The 27,838-nt window shown below is 38.6% G+C and overlaps 2 protein-coding genes across 4 annotated transcripts in view; both read left to right on the top strand.

Moving 5' to 3' along the window:
- Positions 1-27,838, top strand: part of LOC100480199 (complement receptor type 1-like) — a 79,216-nt gene that overhangs the window by 38,937 nt on the left and 12,441 nt on the right. The window lies entirely within an intron of this gene.
- Positions 496-27,838, top strand: LOC105240681 (membrane cofactor protein). Its single transcript, XM_019807009.2, has 11 exons — positions 496-732; positions 6,194-6,373; positions 6,696-6,795; positions 11,665-11,750; positions 12,591-12,788; positions 17,980-18,162; positions 20,632-20,679; positions 24,604-24,654; positions 25,158-25,193; positions 25,694-25,754; positions 27,637-27,838. The coding sequence occupies exons 1-11, from the start codon at positions 615-617 to the stop codon at positions 27,764-27,766; spliced, it is 1,191 nt and encodes a 396-aa protein (XP_019662568.2). The 5' UTR covers positions 496-614; the 3' UTR covers positions 27,767-27,838.

Below are 27,838 nucleotides of genomic sequence, written 5' to 3'. Positions count from 1 at the left end.
TCCCTAAATATGCCCGATTAATGCCAACTCATGAAACAAGGGCCCAGGGAGTCCGGAGTGTCCCACGACACACTGGAGCCGCGAAGGGTGCGGTCGGCCCCACGACGACCCGCTGCCTGGGCCTTGGGTTTCTAGCGTCAGGTCGCTGTGCTTTTCGCTCAGCGAGGCGTTCTGTTCTAGAAAAGGGACAAAGATGACCCCGCCAGCTCTGCTTTCCTTCCCACTTTTCCTGAGTCCGGGCGGTGAGCCCCGCAAGCCGCCGGGGTCCTCGGGTCGGCGTGCACACGGGATCGTCGAAAGGCCTCCCGGCGCCCGCGGGAGGGAACCGAGTCGCTCAGCTTCCGGGTCCTGACCCCAACACCCCCACGCCGGGTCGGGAGGCCTGTGGGGCCCCTCACCCAGGCCCCGCCTCCGGCCTCCGGCTGGCCCCGCCTATTTCAGGAAGGCGAGGCACTTCCGCCCAAGCCTCGCGCTGGCCACGCCCCTGCGCCTGGCTCCTGGCGCCTGGCGCCTGGTGCCGGACGCCCGGGTACTGGGGGATTATTGCGTCTGCTCCCCGACCAGGGAAGGTGTGGGCTTGGCCGGCTCTCAGGTTCCCGCTGGACTCCGGGAAGATGACGGCGTCTCGCGCGCCGTGCGCCACCCGTGGCTTTCGCCCCGAAAAGCGCTTATCTTGGCGCCTGGTCGGGTTCCTTTTGGTGGCCCCAGTGCTTCTGCTCTGTCTAAACTCCGGTAAGAGCTGGAGAGGGTGTGCCCTCTGGCGGTGAGCAGGAGTGGGTCGGGGAGCAGGCCAACAGGGCCCAAGGCCCAGGAGCTTTGCTTTCCTAACTTCCTGACCCTGATTTCAGCATTGATCTGTTTGCAGCCACACAAATAGAAACAGAAACGTTTGCTCACTGTTAGAACCCCAGTGCCAGGCACACAGTGGCAGTCGAGAAATAGTTGCTAAAATTTATCGGGAGTGGCAGGCACATACTACTAGTGAATACATTATAACGCAAGAGACGTGTTTTGGAGGAAAGGAGCTTAATTCTCTGCTAGCATTTAACAATGACTGCGGGCAGGGAGAATTTTTCTTACTGAATAGGCCAAACTCTGCCTCTGTGGGGCTTCTGTATTTACTATTCCCTCACACACGGAACACTCTTCTCTGGCCCCTTGTCTATAAGGCTCCTTCTTATCCAACAGGCTCAGCTGAGATGTCACCCCCTCAGGAGGCCCCTCTCTGACCACCCTATCTCAGATAGACACACTCCAGCTCAAATCCCGCCTGACTGGGCGTCAAGTCACTCTTGCAAAACCATTTTCTGCTCTCCCCACTAGAATGCAGAGAGCTGTCTTGTCACACTTGTGGTTCCAGTTGTGCAATTTTTTGTCCAGTGTCAACACTCTTGTATAACTATTGAGTACCAGAAAATGAAATATAATAATAAAATACAATTAGGCTGGGACTTAGAGTGCCAGCAAAAATTCCTCCTGCTTCCAGGAGGAAGGATCTGTAAACAGCCATCCTTAGGATGGCCTTTCTGTGGTGCCTAAGTGAAGTCAGGGGAAGCTGACGGTCAGAGAGGCTCTGTCTTCCGCTGGCTGTGATAGAGTCTGCAGGGCTCACAATACTCTAGTCTTGCTTGTTCCTGATCACCAAAAAGTTCATTTCTGTGTGGGGAGTAGCATGGGAAGGGGCCAGTGGCAATAAAAAGAAAAGAAAAAAACGTTTTAGAAAGGATCCAGTTTAGATTAGCCTTGGAGCCCACAGTTGAAGGAGACCATGAATGTCGTCTGGAAGAGAGGAAATAAAATGAATAGGGTGCAACGTGGAAGGTAACAAAACTTAGAAATGCAGAAAAGGAAACACAAGGCCAAGTTGAAAGCTCGTAGGATAGGTATGAAATTAGAGAAAGTACAAATGAGCCTCATAATGTCGGGCAGGGAAGATGCAGGACTAGAATACACATGTCAGTTTTGAAGCAGCTCGCAGGCCCAGAAGCAGGTTTGCAAGCAGACAGTGTTGTGCCTGGAGGCTTGCCATCTCAGAGGTGGTTAGTTGTCAGCTGCAGGCGATGGCGGAAGGGAACATCTGTCCTATTCAGAACCAGTCTCATCCTTCCAGAAGGGGTCTGCTTTTTTGGACAAAACCCACCATCTCCTGCGGTGAGAGGTATCTTTTTTTAGTCTTTTCTTTCTCTCTAATGGACTTAGCCAAAATAGATCCTTAAGTGCTTACAGGTAGCTTCTTGTTTCCTTCCTCTATGAATTGTAATGCAAAGGGAGCAGTCCTTATCTGGTCAGTTGCTAGGTTACCAGAATACTGGGAGGTAGGCAACAGAAGAAATTACTTGGCCAGATCTTTCTCCAGGGCACAGAGCTTAAAGATGATTCTTTTCATTGTTAGATGCGTCACAGTATATTCTTCACCTTGGTGTTGTCACAGTATATTCTTCACCTTGGTGTTCCGTTTGACAGCAGTGGTCCTTTGCGGGCCAGATCGTCCTTTTTGGCCCAGCTCCTCTGGCGGACTTACTGTGCTTGGGTGAATGGAGTCAGCCACGGGAGCTGTTAAACACAAAAACATGTGGTAGTGACTGAGAGATCCATGCGGAGGACAGTCCAAGAGAAGGGGACTGGGCGCTGCCTCCCGGGGACGCACACAGTGCTCGCTGGAGGAGCGGTTGAGTGGATTCAGTGGAGGAAGACAGGAGTAGAGCAGGGGTTGCAGCTGAGCAGGGAGGGAGGGTGTTCAGAGCAGAGGCAGCAGTGTGATCAGAGGCCTAGAGATGGGACATGGCTGGGGGCTTTCGGGGGCTGCGGAGCTACCCGGTGTGGCAGCAGGAGGACAAGGGAGGCAAGAGAAAGGCCAAGGACTAGAACACAGAGCAAATCTCTGTGAAAAGCAACAGGATAGCCAGGAATGAATAATCCCCATCATTAAAATTCAGACATGATGTTTATTATCTGTCCTCTCAGGGCACTTGAGCCCTTTTGTTTGACTTACTAGCACATAGCAAATCTAAACCCAGGGTTACTTTAATTTCTCCAGACTCAGTAGAAGACCATTTCTTGAGGACTCCATTGCAAGGTGTTGGTGTAAGCGTGGGAGAGTTTCAGATGACTGTGGTGGGGAGCAGTGTCGGTAGTGGAAGCAGGCTGCCTGGCTGCTGGAGATACTGTCTTGGGCAAGTTACTTAACCTACTGTGTCTTAGTTGGCTCATCTGAGAGAGGGGAAATAGTGCCCGACTCATAGGATGAGTATGAAGATAGTTAAATTGCACTTAGAATAATGGTACATGTCATTTCCCTGAGCACCTCTCCTTCTGGTGGTTTTTGACGGGCAAAGCAAATAAAGGACTGCAAGTATTATCTGATTGAAATCCAGCTGCAAATCTAGAGCCTTTGACCGAAGAATCCTAAGGGGAGAGGGAAATAATAATAAAGGCAACATAAAAAAGATTCAACTATGAGTAGGGTTTGCAACCTAATCTGGATGTTCTGAGCCAAGTTAGTATGTGCATTTGGGGGGAGAAATAAAAATAACTGAAAAACATCTCAACTTGCCATCTCCCTCAATTCCTGTTATTGTGATGATAACTGTCCTTCTTGGAAAATTATAATGATAGTCTAATGAATGTAGGGAATGTAGGTAAGGAATTGTTAAAGTTAACCCATATATCGGAACTCACAAAATGGAGGCCCAGTGACCTGGCCCACATCACAGATTTAACCCCAAGTCAGCCTGCCTTTACGGGAAACAACTGTCAAGGACACCCAGCACACACCAATCGCCATCCTCAGAGCTTTAGCAAACTTTCCTGAGGAATTGGGCCTGGTAGCCTTAGAAGGAAATCTCCAGCCTCCTAGACAATCATGCCCTGTTTCTGAGTCGCCTCTTCAAAAGCTCTATAAACCTCCTTCTTGCTCCAAATACCTTGGGAAGTGTGCCCCAGGGCATAAAGGCACCGTATTCCCTCAATCCTTGGATTATGTTCCCTTGAGTAAAGGACATCCCACTCAAAAAAAAAAAAAAATGGTACAGGTAGTGCTGGATGTTTGCTATTTCTAACACGACTATTACTGTCACCACTGTTGTTTTAAGAAACAAGACTCGTAGAGTGTTGGGTTACCTCTCTAAAGGGAGAGAGAACACGTTCTTTTAGTACTCATTGGGGTTGAGATTCTATACATATTTATGAAAACGGCAGGGAGACTTACAACTTTCTCATGAGGAAAGATGGAGCATGTACACTGAGTGTCACACGTGCATACATCCCATGTTCCCTCTGGGGTAGATACTCGGCGTCAGACGGAGGCAAAAGTTAGCCTCTGACCTCAGGAAGTTATCTCAGGACAAGTAGAAGGGGCTATAGGCCTGCACTGAGAGCTGGTTTAACCTGGATCGGGTCTTAGACTCCTTATGTAGGGCAAAGAGTGCACAGCCTTGTTTGTCCATAGATTGGAGCCATATCCGTTGACCTTGATTCCAGGCTTCTGCAGTAACAGGTCATGAGTTTGTTAGTAGGGTCTGAAAAGGCACAATAGCTGATTAGGGAGAAACAGTTCTCTGGGAAAGAAAAAAAGGTATAAACTTTCTGCCAGTTTCAACCTCATTAAGCCTATGGGGTACAGCTTCAGGGAGGCAATTGAATGTATACAGTCGGCACCTTGGCTGGAGATCAAGCATGGAGACCAGGATTTGGGAGGCAGCTGTTCTCAGTGGTAATGAGGTCATGGGAGAATACACACTCACCCCAGGGATGTGCCCAGCGAAGTAACCAGAGTTCCACAGCAGCCCATTAGGAACATCACATGATCGAATTAGGCGGAGAAGGAAGGACAAGCTGCCAGCTTGGGTGGTGTGTTTTCCTGGAAACCAGGGAGAGAGCTTTTCAGGCAGGAGAAAGCAGAGAGTGATCAACGGCTCCAGATGGTATAGACAGAGTAACTAACATTGCTGAGAGAGAAACTGTTAAAATGAATTTACCAAGAAGGGAGTCAACTAATGACTTCGAAAGTAATTTAACTGATTTTCATAGGCCCAGAAGTGCGTGGGAAGTGAGAAATACAATTGAGAAGTGTAGATGCCAGAGTCTCTATTTGAGGAAGCAAAGAAAGCTTAATACTAGGTTTTGTAGCCATAGGGGACACAGTGGGTAGGTCAGGTTTCATTGAGATTCCAGTTTTGGTTGGAGACCATGATTTTCTGAAGCTAGTGTTTAGGGTGGGGCTGTGGGTTTGTGCTGGTGTCAGAGAGTTATTTTAATTTTTGCAAGGTTAGGGAGTACTTGTATGATTTTTGCAAGTGTAGAGGCGAACAGTTGTGTTCATCTATAGTACAGCACTATTTCACTTTCCTGAGTTTTCTGCATGCAGCCTATGGTATAATATAATGGCATCTATTGTTAAAGTATTGTAATGCCCAAAAAAGCGGCGTTATTGTGCTGTAAGGATATTCAGAGTAGTAAATTTTGGTATTTAAATGGTATCTATTTACTTGTGAGAAGCTCAGTTCACTCATATGAAACATGAAATGAAATCCTACATGAAAGACCTTGGTGCATATTTATCGTGATCTATGAACTTCGTAATGCTTATTTAACCATTAATAATGCTTATTTGATAATCACTTGTTACTCTAGCATTTCTGAAGCCCCAGTACACAGTGCAGTAGAAAAAAGAAGACCTACGACCCCTGACCTCTAGGAAGTTGCCTTCTGAGAGGAGACCGAGCCTGAAGTGACAAGTTATCGTTAGTTTGTTTCAGACTATGGAAGAGTAATCAGAGCAGAGTGCCGTGTACCACAGAAGGCTTTTTAGAGGAGAGGCGAGTTTTGAAATGAATTTAGAAAAAAGTGGGGAAGGTCACATACCTGTATATATTTTAAGACCATAAACATTGATTTTTGTCTCTTCAATTTATCATTGCACGAAAATTCAGCTTATTCCCCACCAAATAAAATGCTAACAACCTGTTATTTAAAGCAACCAAGGCACATCCTCCACTACTCCGACCACCTGGGTTAAAGCATGTAAGTATCATTAAAAGCTTGCCAAGGATCTTTCCACATATTCTGTATTACCTACCTCCTGCCAGACCACAGTCCTTGGCTGGTGAATGAGATAAATACTTAACATGTATTTAAAAAAAGACATAAAAAAAAATCCAAAAAATTTTTCATGTTCTTATTCTCTTATCCTGAGATGCGTGTGGTAAGCCACCAAAATATGAAACTATGGACCTCAAGGGTACCCCTAAGGAGTATTATGAAGTTGGGGAGAGAATATATTATCAGTGTCATCCAGGATACATAACTGTGCGACCCGTCATGGCTTATTGTGAACAGAATCACTCATGGTTCCCTATCGAAGAAGCTTGTTACAGTGAGTAAACAAAAACAAAACAAAAAAAATTTTGCTTTCTCTAGAGATTTTTACAAATTTTAGGGTCCACTTTCTACTACAGTAAGATTTTCCCATGTGAAAATTGGTTTCAGATAGTATTTTTTCCAGTATTTAAGAAATCCCCAGGGGATCTTTTTCTTGACAATTGTTTACCTGGTTAAATGTGAATTTTAAGTTTGCATACCAGTTAGTTATAGAAAATGATATTGCATTAATTGCAGAGACTAGTGCAGAATTTTGGTCTTGTTTTAAATCTGTTTTGAAATTGGTTTAAAAAACAAATTTTAAAATTTTATTCTAGAAAAAGCGTGTGATGATCCCATATTCCACAATGGTGAAGTCGTTGCCCCAAATTACTCCTTTCAGTTTGATAATGAAGCTCACTTTTATTGTGATGAGGGGTAAGTTGCTCCTTAGAGGAAATAAGGTAAATGTTACTAATTCCATTTTTGTTTTGCTTCTCAAGCATTCCCATAAGTTGATTTTATTTGCTTTTTATGTGATAAGTTGCCCTTACAGCCAAACAACCCTTGGGCTTTTTATTAGGGACTGAAAAGATGCATAATTAATTCAAAGAAATTTATATTGAAGGAAGGCAAAATTGTCTAATACTTACATATCTAATAAGTTTATTGTAAGCATCAAAAATGTAGTAATCACGGTGACTTTGTCTTTGACAAAGTGTACCCTATTTAAAATGCCAACTCTCAGATTTGAAGAAGGACTCAGCAGAAATGTTGTGTTCTTGAAGTCCTCTATTTCCTTACTTACATTGTCTGGTGGTTCTGTCCATTACTGTGAACTGAGTACTGAAGTCTCCAGCTAGTAGAAATGACTATTATGTAGAAGTGTATTTCTTTGTTCCATTCTATCAGTTTTTGCTTCATATGTTTTGATGGTCTGTCATCAGGTGGCATAAATGTTTACAACTGTTAAATCTTCTTGCTGTATGAACCCTTTATTAATGTATAATGTCCTTTGTCTCTTGTAACCTTTTTGGATTTAAAGTCTGTTTGGTCTGATATTAGTATAGCCAGCCTTACTGTCTTTTGGTTACTATTTGCTGAAATATCTTTTTCAGTCCCTTTACTTTCAACCTGTTTGTGTCCTTGGATCTTAAGTGAGTCCCTTTTAGATAGCATATAGTTAGATCATGTGTTTTCATCCATTCTACCAATCTCTGTCTTTCGATTAGAGAATTTTAAACCATTTAAATTTGAAGTAATTACTGTTAAGGAGGGGAATTACTTCTGTCATTGTGCTATTTGCTTTCTATATGCCTTATAGCTTTATTTTGGCCCTCATTTCCTGCATTAGTGTCTTTTTTGTTGTTGTTTATTTGACTTTTTGTATTGAAATGTTTAAATTCCTTTCTCATTTCCTTTTGTGTTTGTTCTGTTGCTACTTTCTATGTGGTTATCATGGGGATTATATTTAACATCCTAAAGTTATAACACTCTAATTTGAATTTGTATCAGTTTAATGTCATAACATACAAAACCTCTGATCCTTTATAACTCCACCCCCACCCCTTTTTATTGTTTATTACACAAAAATATATACACTAATTCTTTTAAATTAGTCCTTTAAATTATGTAGAAAACAAGATTTGGAGTTAAAAGCCAAAATTACAATAATACTATGTTTTACATTTCTTTTTTTTTCCTTTAATGTATTGGTCTCTTAAGTTATAAAGAAAACAAAAATTGCAGTTATAAGCCATTGTTACAATAATACAAGCTGTTATAATTACCCATGTATTTACCTTGTATTATATATATGTGTATATATATATATATAAATTTTTTAGTGAGATGTATTTAGTGAGATATTTATTTCTCCATATGGCTCAAAGATACTTTCCAGTGTCCTTTCATTCATCTTGCAGGACTCCCTTGAGCATTTCTTATTTCTTGAAAGGGACATCTAGTGGTCATTATCTCCCTCTGCTTTTGTTTATCTATAAACAAAACTATCTTCACTTTTGGAAGATAGTTTTGGTGGGTAGACGATTATTGGTTGACAGTTTTTTTCTTCTAGCACTTTTTTGAATATACTCTCTCACTATCTTCTGGCCTCCAAAACTTCTGAAGAAATCTGCTGATAATATCATTGAGGATCCCTTGTATGTGACTCACTTCTCTCTTCCTGCTTTTGAGATTCTCTCTGTCTTTGTCTTTGTCTTTTGAAAGTTTGCTTATTATGTGTCTTAGTTACTCTTTGAGTTCATTTTTGCCTGGAGGCTGTTGAGCTTCTTGGATGTTTATATTCATGTCTTTGTTTTATCACATTTGGGATGTCAGCCATCAAATATTCTCTCTGCCCCTTTCTGTCTTTCTTATCTTTCTGGAACTCCCACAATGTGTATGTTGTTCTATTTAATGGTGTCCCACAGGTCCCTTAGGTTCTGCTCACTTTTCTTCATTCTTTTTTCTTTCTTTTCCTCAGGCTTAATAATTTCCCTTGTTCTGGCTTCATGTTCACTGAATTCTTCTGGTGCTCAAATCTGCTTTCAAAGCCTCTAGTAAATTGTTCATATCCCAGTTACTTTACTTTTATGCTCCAGAATTTCTTTCTGGTTTCTTTCTGGGTTTTCTGTCACCTTATTGACATTTACATTTCATTCGTATATCATTTTCTTGACTTTCTCCAGTTCTTCCTTTAGTTCTCTGAGCATGTTTAAGATAGTTATTTTGAAGTCTTTGTCTAATAAATCTGCCATCCGGTCTTTTTCAGGAACAGTTTCTGTTGATTTATTTTTTCTTTTCAATGGGCTAAGCTTTCCTGTTTCTTTGTATATCTTGTGATTTTTTGTGTGTGTGGAATACTGGACATTTGAACCTAATAATATGGAAATAAAATTCTTCCCTTTCCCTAGGGCCAATGTGTTATGTTATTATTCATATTTTCGTGATTGTGGTACAGTGTATCTAATCAGGATCAACTTGACATTTATTTATTTATTTTTAATTTAAAATCAATTTAATTAATATATAGTGTATTATTAGTTTCAGGGGTAGAATTTAGTGATACATCAGTTGCATATAACACCTAGTGCCAACTACATCAATTGCCCTCCTTAATGCCCATCACCCAGTAACCCCATCCCTCCATTCACCTCCCCTCCAGCAACCCTCCGTTTTTTCCTATAGTTTCTTAAGAGTCTCTTATGGTTTGTCTCCATCTCTGATTTCATCTTATTTTATTTTTCCTTCCCTTCCCCTATGTTCATCTGTTTTGTTCCTTAAATTCCACATATGAGTGAAATCTTAAAATAGTTGTCTTTCTCTGACTGCCTTATTTCACTTAGCATAATACCCTCTAGTTCCATCCATGCTGTTGCAAATTGCAAGACTTCATTCTTTTTTGATGGCTGAGTAATATTCCGTTATCTCTGTCTCTATCTATCTATCTATCTATCTATATCTATTTCACATCTTCTTTATCCATTCATCTGTCGATGGACATCTTGGCTCTTCCCATATTTTATCAGCCTGACATTTAAACTAATGGTCTTTTCGGTCTTTCATGAGACTTTCCTTGGGCATGCATACTCACTTCTTAACTTTCTTCACATATGCAGTTGGTTTTGAATATTCTAGTCTTTAATGTCTGGCTCCAGATAGGGAAAAAGCGAAAAATGAAGTGGGGAGCAAAGAGTACTGGACGTTTACATTCCCTGGAAGTCACTTCAGACAGAAAGGAGCTTATAAGAGTTAGAGGTAGGTATGACAACCGTGGCTGCCTACGTCTTTGACTGCTTCTCTGTGATCAGAAGCAAAATTCAGTGGTAAGAGCACAGAACCCCAGTATCTGGAGGTCAGGGTCCTTTTTGCTCACCCTAGCTCCCTGAAACTGCTTCTAAACTGCTCCAAGAACATATAAACAGCTGCCTGTTGGGGGGTGGGAGATATGTACCTGACACTGTGCTAAGATGTTATTGACCAAAATCAATGCAATTTACCTGTCCAAGTCTTTCTTTGGAAGTTGCAAGCCATCATCAGACTCCAGGGTTCCAAAATAGTTCCATTAGGCCAATTCCGCCATTGTAGTCATTGTCTGGTTGGGGAGAGAGATTCTTAGTGCTTCCTATTCTGCCATTTTCCCAGAATCCTCCCCTAAATACCATAATGTAGAGAAAAAGCAACTGGATCCACATATAAACAGTTTCACCAACTATTTTTTTTAACTTGATCAAGTAAAAATATTGGAACATCCAATTAGTAGTTATATAGAACAAGCCTGCTGGGCAGTTTGAGGGGTACAACAAGTTTAAGACATATTCTCTTCTCAAAGAAGTTGTAGCCTTGTTGAGAAACACAATGTATAGAGAGGTGTCAAAGCAAAATAATAAATGAGAAGTAGCAAATAAATAGAACTATTCATGATTATTACAGTAAGAGTCCAGCAGGAGAAGAGAGTACTGTGAATTTAAATCACAAGAGAAAATTTCATTGAGTAATATTCCTGAGCTAGTCCCAGAAAAATATTCTTACCTAAAGAATATTAACAAGAGGGTGCCTGGCTGGCTCAGTCGTTATGCATCTGCCTCTGGCTCAGGTCATGATCCCAGGGTCCTGGAATCAAACCCTGCATCAGGCTCCCTGCTCAGTGGGAAGCCTGCTTCTCCCTCTCTCACTCCCCCTGCTTGTGTTCCCTCTCTCTCTGTCTCTCTCTGTCAAATAAATAAATAAAATCTTAAAAAAAAAAAAAGAAAGAATATTAACAAGAGGTAAAAATTGCCTAGCACTCACTATGTACCAGATGCTAACTCATCTGAATCCTTGAAATAATCCCATGAAGTATGCACTGTTATCCTCTTTTCATAGATGAGGAAGCTGAGCAAGGGGACCATTAAGGAACTTGTCTGAGCTCAGGTAGAAAGTGAGTCATGGAGCTGGGACTCAGATCCAGACAGGCAAGCTCTAGGGCCTAATCTCTCTACTCGGTTGCTGTTTTTACTGAGAAGAATGGTGTGACCATAGGCATAGAAATGAATGTGTAATGTGATTGCTGGAGATAGCAAAGAGGCCAGACTGACAGTTACAGCAGATTTATTTAGACATCTTTGCTTTTGGTCACTGAGGGTTCAAATGTAGAAACTCTATTTAATTAATAGCAGATATGGTTAGTACTTTCACTATATAATGTTATTTAAGAAACTTCTCCCTCAAACTACTGTTGTGTAGAATAGCAACAGTATTAAAATTTTCATTTTTATGTTCATCTTGTTCACTAATAGAGAAAACAGTAAGTTTTTCTTTTCTCAGTTATTACTTATCAGGAAAACAAGTTGTACTTTGTAACCGTCGTGGAAATGATGTGTTTTGGGGTGATGAATTACCGAAGTGTAAGAGTAAGTAAATTTTCATTTTAGAATTTAGACAAGCAAGCCTCAGTCTTTTGGGCCTCAGATCCCCTTTATGCTTTTGAATTGGCAAAGATCCCAAAGAGCTTTTCTTTATGTGGCCTGTGCTTATTGATATTCATTATATTGGAATAAAAAATGTGAAGTTTTAAAAATAGTTATTCAGGTTTAAGAATAGTAAGCTCAATACATTAACATACTCAGCATATTTTTATGAAAAATAAATTTTCCAAAACAAATACTGAAAATAGTGCCATTGTTTTACATTTCTGCAAATCTCTTTAATATTTGGCTTAAAAAGGGACATCTGGACTCAGTCTGTTTTGAAAGCACACAATTTGTAGCCTTGGAAAATTTCACTGTATGTTCATAAGGATGAAAGTGAAGAAAGACAATGTCTTGGTATTATTGCAAATCATTCATTTAACAAATGGATATATACATATGCAAATGGATATATTTAAATATAAAGAATTTCTCAGCTAGCAATAAATTTTATTTTTAATCACAAGCATGTCTCTCATTAAAATTTCAGTACCTTTTATGACGACTAGAACAAAACTTAGCATGCCTTTTAAAGTAATAATAGGTATTTCATAAAGGTGTTGAAGAAAATGAGTTTTGTGTTTTGAAAGTTTATTTGTGCATGGCTTGAATTTGGGATCATTTATTTTTTTGTAGGAACCTAAATAGGTACTAGATTCACAGCTAGCTTGTAGAAATTGTTAATGAGTGTTACTGAAGGCTGTTCGTAGGACTTTATAATGCGATCTTAACACTTTTCCTTTTGCCCTTTATTTCCTCTTTTTATTTCCTAAAATTTTTAAGAGATTTACTGTAAACCACCTGCAAAAATAAAAAATGGAAAATACAGCAATAGTCACAGAGCTATATTTGAATATAATGAATTAATTACTTATACTTGTGATCCTTCAAATGGACCAGATGAATTTTCACTTGTTGGAAACAGCAAACTTATTTGTGTTGAGACTAACAAGTGGAGTAGTGCCCCTCCTCAGTGTAAAGGTAATGGTATTTCCATTTGTTTCCTTCTTCATTTGTGAATTTTAAATTTGGAAACGTTTTATAAATAGTTTTATCTATAAGTAAACAAAACAGTCATATGTGCTTCCTCCTCCTGTTAAATTGACTTCCAATGTAGATTAATACAGGTCAAGTCAAATCAGTTCTAGTTACAGAGTTCCCTTCTCCTCATCCCACATGTTCTCAGCATTCCTGTTCACACATACTGTGAACTACTATGTATATGCATGAATTAGGAATTTTTTGCTTGAAAGAACCCAAAAATTCAACACATACTGGGTTAAGAGTAAGAAAATCTTTTCTTATATTACAAGATACCTGATAGTTCTGGCTACAGAATAAATTGTAAAAGACTAACCCTCTCACTGCCAAGATTGAAAAGGTCTGGACAAAACATATTTAAAAAACAATGTTCACAACACTGGAGAATGATCAACTAGAGGGGATTTGACTCTTGGAAGAAAGGAACCACTGAATAATAGCAAATATTTATCCTTTTCTTTCTTTCTTTTTAAGATTTTATTTATTTATTTGAAAGAGAGAGAGAGAAAGAAAGAGAGAGCATGAGTAGGGGACAGGAAGAAGGAGAAGCAGGCTGCCCACTGAGCAAGGAGCCTGACGTGGGGCTTGATCCCAGGACCCCAAGATCATGACCTGAGCCAAAGGCAGATGCCCAACCTACTGAGCCACCCCGGCGCCCCAGAAATATTTACTCTTTTCAAGTGCACATGGAACATTCTCTAAAATGGGCAAGATAAGTTTTAACACATTTTTAAAAATTGAAATTATTCAGAATATATTAGCTGATTACAATGGAATGAATGTAGAAATAAAACAGATAACCTAGAAAATCTTCAAATATTTTATAATTGCATAAGACACTTCTAACCAACCCATGAGGCAAAGAAGCATTCACAAGAGAATTTAGAGAGTGTTTTGAATTGAATAAAAATGAAAACATGGCATAAAATTTGATACATCAAAAACATCGCTTCGAGGAAAAATTTTTTTTTTTAAAGATTTTATTTATTTATTTGACAGAGATAGAGACAGCCAGCGAGAGAGGGAACACGAGGGGTAGTGGGAGAGGAAGAAGCAGGCTTCCAGTGGAGAAGCCTAATGTGGGGCTCGATCCCATAATGCCGGGATCACGCCCTGAGCCGAAGGCAGACGCTTAACCGCTGTGCCACCCAGGCGCCCCTAGAGGAAAATTTATAGCATGAAATAGTTACGTTAGAAAAACAGAAGTCTCGTTAATCTATGCTTCTAAAAAAGAAGAGCAGATTAAACTCAAAACAAGGAGACAGGAGATAATATCAATAGAAGTGAATGAAGTTGAAAAGAGAAAATTAATGAAACCAACACCTGGTTCTTAGAGAAAGTCAATAAAATAGATAAATTTATAGCCAGACTGAAATTAAAAGAGAAAATACTTTATCAATATCGAGAAAGAAAACGAAGACAGCACTAAATATCCTATGGATATTTAAGGGATTATGAAAACAACTTTGTGCCTAGAAATATGACAACTTATATATGAAATTGGCAAATTCCTTGGAAGACAAAAAATACCAACTAAGGCTCACTCAGAGATATACATAACCTGAATAGTCATCATCTTCTTCTTTTTTTTAAGTAACCTCTATGCCCAGTGTGGGGCTTGAACTCACAACCCCAAGATTTAGTCTCACATGTTTTACCCACTAAGCCAGCCAGGCATCCCTGAATAGTCTTATATCTATTAAAGAAATAGAATTTTTAGTTAAAAACCTCCCCATAATGAGAACTGCAGGCCCAGATGGCCTCCCTGGAAAATTCTAACATTTCAGGAATAAATAATAGTAGCTCTATGTAAACTCCTCAAAACACTTAAGAGGAGAGAATACTTCTCATTTCATGAGGACAGAATTATCCTGATGCCAAAACCAGACAAAAACTTTGCAAGAAAATTACAAACAATATCTTTAATGAACATAGAACCAAAACTTCTCAAAGTATCAACAAAGCAAATCCTTCCATATGTAACGATAATAGTACATCATACCAAAGGAAGATTTATCCCATAAATGCAAGATTGGGTCAAATTTCAAAATTAATCAGTGTAGTATACTATATCAAGAGACTATAAATAAGAAAAATAACAATGATCCTCTTAATAAATGTTTTTTAAAAAGCGCTTGACAGAATTCATCTTTTTCAGGATAAAATTTCTCAACAAACTAGGAATGGAAAGGAAGTAACTATCTCATCTGATAAAAGGCATCACCAAAAATCTCAGAGCTAATATTATACTTAATGGTAAAAGACTAATTTCCCCCATGGTAGGAACAAGAGAAGGAAATCCACTGTCACCACTCTAACCAACATTGTACAAGATGTCCTAGCGACTACAACAAGGCAAGGGAAAGAATTAGGCATACGTATTGGAAAGTAAGAAATAAAGCCTCTGTTCACTTATGACCCGATTACGTGTAGAAGATTCCAAAGACTGAAGTTTCAACAAGGTTGCAAAATACAGGATCAACACACTTATGTCTGTATACTAGCAATAAACCGTTAGCAACTGAAATTTTTAAGAGTAAACTGAGGGCTTCAGAGGGGAGGGGGTGGGGGAATGGGATAGGCTGGTGATGGGTGGTGGGGAGCACGTATTGCATGGTGCACTGGGTGTTATACGCAACTAATGAATCATCGAACTTTTCATCAAAAACCAGGGATGTACTGTATGGTGACTAACATAATATAATAAAAAAAATATTTTAAAAAAAGAGTATTTACAGTAGCTCCAATACATGAAATACTTGAGTATAAATCTAACAATATATAAGAAAATTTTAAGGCTAAAACCTACTAAACACTAATAGAGGAAATTAAAGAAAACCTTAAAAAATGAAGGGATATACATTAGTTATGGTTTGGAAGATTCAATATAATAGTCAATTCTCTGTAATTTATCTAAATTCAGCACAATCCCAATAAAAATCCCAGCAGAACTTTTTGTATAAATTAAGCTGATTCTAAACTTTATATGGGAAGGGGCGCCTGGGTGGCTCAGTCGTTAAGCATCTGCCTTCTGCTCAGGGCGTGATCCCGGCATTATGGGATCGAGCCCCACATCAGGCTCCTCCACTGGAAGCCTGCTTCTTCCTCTCCCACTACGCCTCGTGTTCCCTCTCTCGCTGGCTGTCTCTCTCTGTCAAATAAATAAATAAAATCTTTTAAAAAAAATAAACTTTATATGGAAGACAAAATAACTAGAATAGTGAAAACAATTTTGAAAAAACTTGGTGGAGTCACTCTACCTGCCGGTAAGACTATATACTTAAAGGCATATAATCAAGACAATGTGGCATAGGTGAAAGGATAGCCATATAGAGCAATAGAATAGGGGTGGGGAGGGTTGATTACAGAGTGGCATGAGGACATGTTGGGGGGTAATGGAACTTTTCTGTGTCTTTATTGTGGTGATTACATGATTATTTGCATTTGTCAGACCTAATACAGCTGTGTACCTNAAAGGGTGAGTTTTACTGTATGTGAATTGTGTCTAGCAAACATAAAGCCATTAGTGTAGTTAACAGCAGTTTAGCACAACAGCGAAAAAAATCGGTGAACCTGAAGTCAGGAGACTATGATTTGAAAGGAAATATTAGAAAGAGAGAGACTTACAGACCTGTGGAAGAGTAGCAAGAAGCCAAACATACATGCTGTTGGAGCTTCAGAGAGAGAGGAGAAGGAACAGGATAGAGAACGGTTTGAATCATTGTTGGCCACAAATTATCCACATTTGTCCCAAACAATAACCTCACAGAACCAAGAAAGCCAGTGACCCCAGCAGGATAAATACGTTGTTTTCATTTACCAAGAAACCCCCACTAAGCTAAAGGCATCAGGATGAAACTACTGAAAACAAAAGTTGTGCAAGGAAAAGCAGTCAGGGAGAGGGAAGCATAAACACAGGTTGTACTATCGTCCCCTCCCTCCCCCAGAGTAAGAGTGACAGCTGACTTGTCCTGAGGAATAGTAGAGACTGGAAGACAGTGTCTGCTAGTGTGCTGGAAAAACGCCAAAACCCTTCATCTAGAATTCTCCATCAAGGAGAACTCTTTCAAAACCGAAGGTGAGGAAATGAAGCATTTGGAGATAAACCCAAGCCAAGAGAATTGTCACCAGCTGACCTGCACTATAGGAATTGCTACCGGAAGTTCCTCAGGCTGAAGGGACATGACAGCTGACGGAAAGTCAGAATCCCTGGGAACAGAGGAAGAGCAGTCCTCTGGTTGAAAAGGGCATCCACTCCCTGGCCCTTATCTCTTGCTCAGATTTCATGTCCAAAGATGTTCTGTTGTACTCACTGCCCAGCCCTGTGGTTTTTGTTTTTGTTTCCAAATTCTCCCCAGCCCTTTCATCAATCCTGAAATCCCTCTCTCAGGTCCTGACCAGTAGTTTACTTGTTAAGAAGAGGTAGAGTAGAATGGGAAATAGTAGAGTCTGCTGGTATGAGGCTAACTTGTATTTCAGGCCTGTGTGCTCATATAGTGGTTTACAGCATAAAATGTGTTGTTTGATCCCTGGGTTTCAGGCCAAGATGTTTGGAAAACGCTGCCCTAATTCCATTGGCCTTTCCATTTCTTGAACATCCCCGTTTGTGTATGTTGTTGCTACCTGAGAACTTCCTTTTTGCCTATCTTTGCATGGCTACCTGCTTTTGAACTTTTAAATTTGAGCTCAAGTATTACCTTCTCAGAAGTGTGTTTCCCACCTTTCTAGAAAAGCAGAGTACTGCAATCAGTGTCAGCATGACCTTTACAAAAATCCCTAGAGCAAAGGAGGATCAAAAGTTGCTCTTGAACTTACCCCAAATTTGTATGTGGCGGTCAGGCCTTTCTCAAACCTTGTCAGTAATGGGAAAAAATGTAGGAAAGCCAATAGACCATAATGCTAGTCTTTTCTAGTTGGATAAACATTATTAGATTTCTCTAAATCTATTTCCCCAGAGTTAAAATGTACATATGTACACAGGTTTCTTATGTGTTTTTAAATTTTCTTTTAATACCTTGCCTTTCATTCCTTGTATGTTTCTTCCCATTGGAAATTATTACCTTGTACCTTTTTTTTTCTGTTCTGTGTTAAATCTGTTTTCCATTAATTCTGGATTTTCTCCCCTTTTCAGTGGTCAGATGTCAATATCCAGTAGTTGAACATGGAAAACTGGTATCAGGAATCAGAGACAAATATTCCTACCAAGCAGTGGTTCTATTTGAATGCCTCCCAGGCTTCTATCTTAATGGCAGCAACCCAGTGTTCTGTGGTGGGAGAAGTACTTGGGAGCCTGAGATACCAAAATGTATCAGAGGTATAAATGTCTTTTTCTGTCTTTTTGTGTTAACTTTTATTTCTTTGACATTAAATATCAATGATACTGAATCATTGAAAAGAGGACATTTTAGTATTTAACTCTGTCTTGTAATTATTTCCATGATGAAGGCGTGAGATAATTTCTATGTTGTGATTTTGTATGTTTTCATAGGGTCTTAACATATCATGTACATCACACAGGTGTATAAATTTCTCTTGTGTAGTATTTTTAAGAATGCATAGTGACTACTTTTAGAGGAGATTGAAGCATGAGAATATTCACACGCATAAGTCAAGAATGAAAGACGTAATTCATATAAATGAAAGCAGTAATTCCCACGTAGTTGATCCTACATTATTTGGTTTTCCAGTATCAGTCTCTCCCAATGTAAAACCTCCAATTTTGAGTCATTCAGATTAGTACTTTCCTGCTTATATTTAACAAAAATCCCTTACAATTGTTTGATTTACACTCATTCATTATTTTTAGTAATGAAAGGATGAAGGACATGTTTAAAGCCATTTTAGTTGTTATATATAGTTATTCTAAAATTATGTGGCATAGTCCGCAGATATAAACACATATGTAAACTTGGGCAAGTTACAAAAGTGTAAATGGGATGCATTTAGCACTTAACACAGTGCCTGGCATATAGGAAGCTCCTAAATGTACCTCATATGACTTTATAGCATCACTCAAATTAATATTAGTAAAGAAGAAGGTCTGTGGCTTCTATTTCTTAACATGTCATTGACTTTGCTGCTTTATTCCTTTTAGAGGTGATCTGTTGGCTCTTTTAGATTGTCTTCCTGGTCCAGCACTATGTCTCAATTGCTGGACTGCATCCCATTTAGGTTTTTTGTTTTGTTTCGTTTTTTATGTAGCACAATTTAAACTGGGAAGTTTCTGCTATCTCCAGAAAAAGACCTGAATGTCTTCCCTCACTCCCACCCCTTCCCACTTCTTACAATTATTCTTTTTCTTTTTACTGGGCATTTTTACCTAAATTTCATAGCAACCCAAAGGCAGGAAAAATCCTTATTCATTGAAATGAAATGGAAGATTTCTTGCAGGGACTGCTTGTCAGCTACTCTCCTTAAGACTTGAGAGCTGATTTTGCTATAATGGAAGGAAATATCTTCCTGATTTCAGGGCTGCTATCTCTGGTCTCTCTGCCTTGGAAAGCAAGAGACAACAGGAATAGTGGGAAGAGCTATTAGCCTGGGCCGACTTCACCAGGGCCCTAGTTTGGCTCTGCTTACTCAAGGAACCTCGTTTCTGTGGACTTTACGGTTTCACAAAGGTGTTGAACTCAAACTAATCGTGAATACTAGCTTTTAATTTGTCTGTGGCCATACTATTTTAAAGGATTTGGGGAAATTACGCATATTGACATGGTAATGAGGATACTTCTTTTTATAATTCCTGTAAACCTAGTACCTGATAGCTTCCTTGTGTACTTTAGTTGAGTGCTGTGAGGTTGGGAGGGAAAGAAATGGTTTTTTGGTGGACTGATATATTAAGATTGCAGATGAAATTTATACTCCTTGACCAATCCGTGTTCACTCACATGGTCCTCGTGGGTCTGTGCAGTATGGTGTACCGTGTTTGTTGATATGCTCTCTTGAAGGAGTTGAACCAGAAACATTTCATGAAGGATTTATAAAACACTGATAGAGTTGAGCTGTTTTTTTTTTTTTTTAAGATTTTATTTATTTGAGAGAGAGACAGAGAAAATCACAAGCGGGGGGAGGGGCAGAGAGTGAGGGAGAAGCAGGCTCCCTGCTGAGCAAGGAGCCCCATGCTGGACTTGATCCCAGGACCCTAGATCATGACCTGAGCCAAAGGCAGATGCTTAAGAGACCTAGCCACCCAAGTGCCCCTACAGTTTAGTTTTTGAAAGAATTGTAAGGAGCTTATGAAGAGGAGAAACTACAGGGATCTTTTTTTAAAAAGAAAAATCAAAATTCTCCATGGGATTGTCAGTCATTTTTTACCATCAGTTAGAGAAAGACTGTATCAAAAGGATCAGTAACATATAATGGTGTTATAGCAGATCTAAATATGCAAGTATTTTTTAAAAGGCCCAAGAAATACTAGGCAGAAAAGAAAAAGATACAACTTCTTATGTAGCATGATACTACTTGGATGTTTCGTTTTGTTTCTTTTTTTAAGATATGTGTATTTACTCTGAAGACATTATTTTTATGATTTACTATCCGTCAGCTTCTAGGATTTCCATATAAAATACAAAGATGTAGTGAAACATTCTTAAGTATACAGCTTATGCACTTGTGCAAATGCATATTAGGTTAAATTCCCAGAAGTAGAATTGCAAAGTTTGGAAAGCGTGTGTATTTTTCATTGTGAGAAATAATGAATCTTTTTAAAAAATCAAAAATCAAAATTAAATCAATAATTTTATATTGATAAGGCTGATGAGTTGAATCAAATTTATTTTTCCAGGTTTCAAGCCCACTCATCCACCCAAACCCCCAGTCTCAAAGTATCCAGGTACCGTAATTCTTTCTCCTGCTTGTATTGCTAACAATTTTATGAAGTGATGAATGCAAAGTTACGTCTTATTCTAATTTGCATTTCTTTAATTATCAGTGAAGCTGAACTTCTTTTGGTCTGCATTGATTTATCCATACCGTTTGCTCATTTTTTAAAATTAGGTTTCTAAAATATTTTTCTTGTTGATTTGTGAGAGCTCATTATAAGTTAAGGCCCTTTTAATATGAAGTGAACATTTTTTCAGGGGTTTTTTGGCCTTATTTTCACTAGTCAGTTTTCTTTTAAGATTTTTTATTGTATACTATTAATTATAGATTGTTTTTTTAAAGATTTTATCTATTTATTTGGGGGGGGAGAGTGCACAAGGAGAGGGGAGGGACAGAAGGAGAGGGAGAAGCAGGGAGCTTAGCAGGGAGCCTGACCCAGGGCTCCATCCCAGGACCCCCGGGATCATGACCTCAGCCAAAAGCAGACACTTAACTGACTGAGCCACCCAGGTGCCCCTAGATTGCTTTTTATAGCTTTTTGTTGCATGAGTGGTATATGAATATATTTTTGTAAATTTTCAAACTTTGTGAAAGTATACGAGTAAAGAATTATCCTTCTTTTTCTCTAGTCTATTACCTGAATTAATCACTACGAATAGTTTAGGGTGTCTCTTTATTTCTGTACATCAGCATCCTTAGATATGTAGTTACATATATTGTTGGGTATTTTTTCTTTTATCTTAAACAAAATTGACATCATATTGTACATATTTTTCTGAAAATTGTACTTTTTCCATTTAATGTTTTATATTGGGGTTATATTTAGATTTACTGCCATTCTTTTCAATGACGACTTTGAAATGTATACTGTATTTATTTATTTAACTGTTCTGTTAGTGGTCTTTTACAAGTGTAGAAATCTTACATCAATAGGTAGATGGATTGATGGATGTAACAATCTTTCCCTAATGGCTATGTCTGCTGTGTCTTTGTTATAAAAGTTTTAGGTCTTCCTCATGCTACAGACTTTATAAACATTTTAACCCTGAGTTCTGTTTGCAGTATTTGCATTTAAATCATTAGTGCATCTGAAATTCAATATGGTGTATGGAGTGAGATGGAGTTCCTCTCCCTTCCACCCACACCCACCCCGTGGCAAAGTAGCAACATTTGTTGAATAAGTTGTTCTTTCTCCAGCTGTTTTCAAGTGACAATTATTTTGTCTTTAAATTCATTGGTGTTCCATTCATCTCTCTGTTTCCTTGAATTCTGACCATTCTCCTGACAGCACTGAATCATTGTTTTCCACTCTAATACTATGATCTGTTTTAATATCTGGCAGAATATTTCCTTTTCAGAAATGTTTAGACTGTTCTGTTAATTTTTCTAGATAAACTTTTATTATATTTTATTACTATTTTAACCATTTTAAGTGTACATTTCAGTGGCATTATTGCACCCACATTGTTTATAACCATCACTGCTATCTATCTGCAAAACTTTTTTCATAGTCTCAAATTGAAACATTACACTCATTAAACAATAACTCTCAACCCCCCCCCCAGCCTGGTAAACATTCTGTTTTCTGTCTTTATGAATTTGACTAGTCTATATACTTCATAGAAATGGAATTATTTCTGCCTCATTTCACTTAGCACAATGTTTTCAATGTTCATCCACCTTGTAGCATGTATCGGAACTTTATTCTTTTTTATGGCTGAATAATATTACATTATTTTGTTTATTCATTAATCTGTTGATAGACACTTAGGTTGTTTCCACATTTTGGCTATTCTGAGTAATGTTTCTCTGAATATTGGCTTTCAAGTGTTTGAATCCTGTTTTCAGGGATAAACTTGAAAATTGAAAATTTTCAATCTTGAGTCCCTGTTAGCAGTTTTGGGGTGCTGTATACCTAGGAGTAGAATTGCTGGTTATATAATAATTCTGTGTTTACTTTTTTGAGGAACAATCATACTGTCCTCCCCAAAGGATGCACATTTTACATTCCCACCAGCCATGCACAAGAGTTCCCATTTCTTCACCTCTACCAACACATATTATTTTCTGCTTTTTTATAATAACCATCATAATGTATGTTAGGTAATATACGAGGCAGACTCTCATTGTGGTTTTTATTTGCACTTCCCTAATGATTAGTAATTTGTTATGCATCTTTTCCTGTGCTTATTGGCCATCTGTATATCTTTTTTGGAGAAATGTCTATTCAAGTCTTTTGTCCATTTTTGATGGGTTGTGGGTTTTGTTTTTGTTTTTGAGTTTCAGGAGTTCGTTGTATATTTTGGATATTAATCCCTTATTATATGAGTTTCAGGTATTTTCTCCCATTCTGTTGGTTGCTTTTTCACTCTATTGTTAGTGTCCTTAAGATGTACAAAAGTTTTTAGGCTTGATGTAGTCTAAGTTATCTGTTTTTTTCTTTTGTTGCCTGTGTTTTTGGTGTCACATTCAGTCACCCGTTGCCAGATCCAACATCATGAAGCATGTAGTCTTATTTTCTTCTAAGGGTTTTATTTCTTTAGGGTCTTTGATCCATTTTGAATTAATTTTTGTATTTGGTGAATGGCAAGGGTTAGAATTCATCCTTTTGTGTATGTGGTTATCCAGTTTTCAAAACCATTTGTGAAAAAGATTGCTCTTTCCCTATTGAATGTTGTCAGCACCTTTGTGGAGAATTACATGACTGTATACCCAAAGATTTATTTTGTGGCTTCTGTTCCATTGGTCTGTAGGTCTCTTTATGCCGGCACCATTCTGTTTTGGTTATTGTAGCTTTATAGTAAGTTTTTGAAATCAGGAAGTATGAGTCTTTTCAACTTTGCTTTCTCTTTTCATGATTGCCTTGACTATTCCTAATCCCTTGAAATTCTATATGAATTTTTGGATGGATTTTTCTTTTTCTGCAAAGAGCATCATTAGGATTCTGATAAGGGTTGCCCTTCACCTGTAGCCTGCTTTGTGTCATATTTACATGTTAACATTAGTAGGTCCTCCGATCCACAAACACAGGGATTGCTTTCCCTTTATTTATGCCTTTTTAAATTTCTTTCTGCAATATTTTATAGTTTTCAGTGTACAGATCTCTTACCTCCTTTGCCATGTTTATTCCAAAGTCTTTTATTCTTTTTCATTCAATTATAAATGGAATTGTGTTCTTAATTTCCTTTTTAGATTGCTTATTGTTAGTGTGTAGAAATGCAATTGATTTTTACATGTCGATTTTGTATCCTGCAACTTTACTGAATTCATTTATTAGTTCTACCAGGTCTGGGGTGTCTGTGTGTGTGTGTGTGTGTGTGTGTGTGTGTGTGTGTATCTTTAGAGTTTTCTATGTAAAAGATCATGTCACCTATGAACAGAGATCATTTTATTTCTTCCCAATTTAGATGCTTTTTATTTCTTTTTTAACTGATTGTTGTGATATGAACTTGCAATATTATGTTGAATAGAAGTGGCAAACACAGGCATCCTGTCCTGTTCCTGATCTTAAGGGAAAAACTTTAGTTTTTCACCATTAAATATGATATTGGCCATGGGTTTTTCATAAGTGGCTTTTGTTATGTGGAAGAGTCTTTCTATTCCAGGTCAAAAAAATTATTTTAAAGTCCTCCTCTATTTTTTAATTTTAAGCAGAGTCATGTTGAATTCAGGCTAATTTTGAAGATGTGGTAGTGATAAATTTGCTTCCTATACCACAAAATATTGTCACAGGAAATATCAGTGGACAGGAAGAAGATTGTCGATGACATCAAATATAAATTTATCATTTATGATACCACTTTTATTGACAAACATTAAGGAAAATGAAATTATAAGTAGTTTTATACAAAGGCAAAAAAGAAAACCAGAGAATTTATGGATCTTTAAGCTTTGGTCTGTCTCTTTTTTAACTTATTTCCATTTTTTTCCCTAGGCTATCCCGAGCCCAACGACCCAATATCACTTGAAGACTTTGAGGAATTAGGTATTATTTTGGCTACTAATTACTCTGCATTATGAGGCCTTGGAGTTCTACACGGACATATCTATCATGTTCCAATCATTTGTAGTTAAGGAAGGAACGATGTTTCACAAAATTTGACATTTATAGTTTCAATTTTAGTAGTCCAGATAATATGATAAACGTAGGTGGTGCTGTGTATGGAGACCTGTAGGTAATTTCCTCTAATCTAGGGAATTCTCATAGTCCTGGTAAGCTTTACTAAACAACCTGATGCAGTCCCAACAGCAAAACAATGAACCGTCAGGTTCCAGGGAAGAGAGTTTTACAAGATGGCTGCTAACCCTGGGATCTGATTAGAAGGGACCCGCAATCAGAGCGAGCTGGACGCGCTAGCGCTCCCGCTGAAACTAGACAAGGAGCAGCTGCTTTGCCGTAGGGTGTAGCTGCTGTGGTCAAAATGAACTGCAGCTATCCTCTGGGAACCTTATGTGCTCAGTCTTCAAACTGTTTTCATTGTTCCTCAGATGCAGGCATCATTGCTGTGATTGTTCTTACCATTCGTAAGTAGCCCAAACGTGGATGCCACTTAAAATATGACTGCAAAGGCGTGCATTATTTTTTAAATGACGTTTCAGCTTCTATAGTTTATATAGCTTGACATGCGGTCCACCAGTCTAGAACAGCTTGTGTATGATACACTACATTTTACTGGTGAATGTTCTTTTATACTGTATGCGTCCCCTTAGTAACAAACCCTAAATACTACCTGTGTCTTCGGGATGATTGGTCATGAGTCTGCGTCCCAAAGATGCTTTGGGTAATTTTCCAAACTAAGCAAGGATTCTTCTCTGGCTTCCTGTGGACTGTTCAGGTGACTCCAGGGAATGGGCTTTAGATAGTAGAGAGTCCAGACGGAATATAAGTAGATATGTGCGTAAATAAAATAACATGTTCTGACTACTGAAATGCAACCAACACTTGTTTATTTCTGCTGCTAGATTTTGAGTCTTGGCAACCAGCTCTCGGAGTTTTATGTCCTTTGTTTTCTGGTCTCTTGCAGTTGTTGGCCTTGCGGTACTTTGCACCTGCCTGTATAGATGTTTTCAAAGGGAGAAGAAAGGGTAAATAAAAGCATCATGTTCCTTCTAACTCATGGTCTTGCTCACTCTTGACATCGTTTTGTGCAGCTTTCTGTTTGTCCCGCATGCCGTCTTTTTCAGAACTGTGCCTGCATGAACGTGCCATCCCCATTGTCTGTGTTTACTGAAATGACCTCGGGCTGCTCTTACTGTCCCTGTCGTCAGAGGACTCTGTGCAGAGTGGCTCTAGCTCTTAGGACTGCAAGAAACATTTCTGTGGGATTTGAGATTTAAGTTCTGTAGCAAATCACGGACCACAATGGGGCCTTCCCCACCCAGCGTTACCCTGTGTCCTAGATTAGACTAGTGGCCAAGATTAATTTTAGAACTGCTCACTGTGGAGACTCGGACAGTTGTATTCCTTGGAATTTTTATGATGAAAGTTTCCATTTGTCTGTGTAACTTAGGTAATTGTAAGAAGGTACATAGGTTCTCATTCAAATACACAATTTGATTTGTTTTTATGTAGAATTGTCACTTATACTTGTTGAACTGGGGAAGGAAAAGCAGCACTGTTTGACTTCCCTCTTTTAATTTACAAGGTTGCAGTAAAGCTGATGGGATTAAACTTAACGTTACTAAGGGGTAAGATTTATAAGGTACCTCATTACTTTATCTTTATTTTTATCATAAAACTGAAAAAAGGGGAGGCCTGTAATAGAAAAAAAAAGTGTATAAGTACATATCTTCTAGGGAGAATAGGGTTTTTAAATATTAAATTTTAATGAAATGTCTTTCAATTTAGTAAAAGACTTAGAACGAATCCTAGAGCATAAACCAAGATTAGGCGCTTTGAGATTTCTGATTTTTAGTGATTTTTAGTAATTTTCTTTCCTTGTAGCTTTGGAAGCAGCTTTAACATCAAAACTAATAATTTTAGGGGCACCTAGGTGGCCCAGTCAGCTAGCATCTGCCTTTCACTCAGGTCATGATCCCAGGATCCTGGGATTGAGTACCGCATTGGGCTCTCTGCTCTGCGGGGAGCCTACTTCTCCTTCTCCCTCTGCCTGCCATTTACCCTGCTGTGTTCTCTCACTCTCTCTGACAAATTAAATAATTAAAATCTTTTTTTTAAAAATACTAGTAATTTTAAGCCTTTGGTATTCATGGATTTATGATACATTTTGCCTTTATATTAATCCTCTGGTTTAGACTGTGTAAAAAAAGTACATTCTTTACACATAAAGAATTCAAACTTTTTTATATTATTGGTTATCTTTTTTAAACCACAGTGCCTTCATTTGAATCTTTGATTTCATATCTGTAGAACACATGATATGCATATTGGATTTCTCAATCAGTAGTATATATATTTTTTTAAGATTTTATTTATTTATTCGACAGAGATAGAGACAGCCAGCGAGAGAGGGAACACAAGCAGGGGAAGTGGGAGAGGAAGAAGCAGGCTCACAACGGAAGAGCCTGATGTGGGGCTCGATCCCATAACGCCGGGATCACGCCCTGAGCCGAAGGCAGACGCTTAACTGCTGTGCCACCCAGGCGCCCCTCAATCAGTAGTATATTTTTTAAGTTACATCTACACAGCAGCATGAGTAGGAAATATTGTCAGTGGAATAATTTTACAAGTCCAAAAGTTTTGTGTAGAAATAATGAATCATCGAACTTTACATCAAAAAACAGGGATGTACTGTATGGTGACTAGTATAATATTAAAAAAAAAAAAAGAAAGAAAGAAAGAACTTCTCAAGAAAGCAAACCAAAATAGCTTTCTGCTCCTTACTTTCCTTTTTTGTTTAAATTCTCTGCATCAAAATAATTACTGGGTCCTTAACAAGTAGCACTCAGACTCTCTCTAGCTACCAATTAATGGGTCTTGTAACCTGAGCCTGTGGTTTAATTTAAGATGGCAACATAAGAGAATCCTGAACTCACCTCCTCTCATACACACGGAATCTACGGCTACATACAGAACAGTTCCCTCTGAAAGGAATCTGAAAACTCACTTGATGGACTCCTACACATTGGGTGGATAAAAAACCCCCATCAAGGGGCACTTGGCTGGCTCAGTCAGTGGAACGTCTGACTCTTGATCTTGGGGTTGTGGA

Source organism: Ailuropoda melanoleuca, chromosome 8 (genome assembly GCF_002007445.2).
Source record: "Ailuropoda melanoleuca isolate Jingjing chromosome 8, ASM200744v2, whole genome shotgun sequence".
Lineage (NCBI taxonomy): Eukaryota > Metazoa > Chordata > Mammalia > Carnivora > Ursidae > Ailuropoda > Ailuropoda melanoleuca.
Note: the sequence above shows the minus strand (reverse complement) of the source record. Positions and strands in the feature narration are given on the sequence as shown.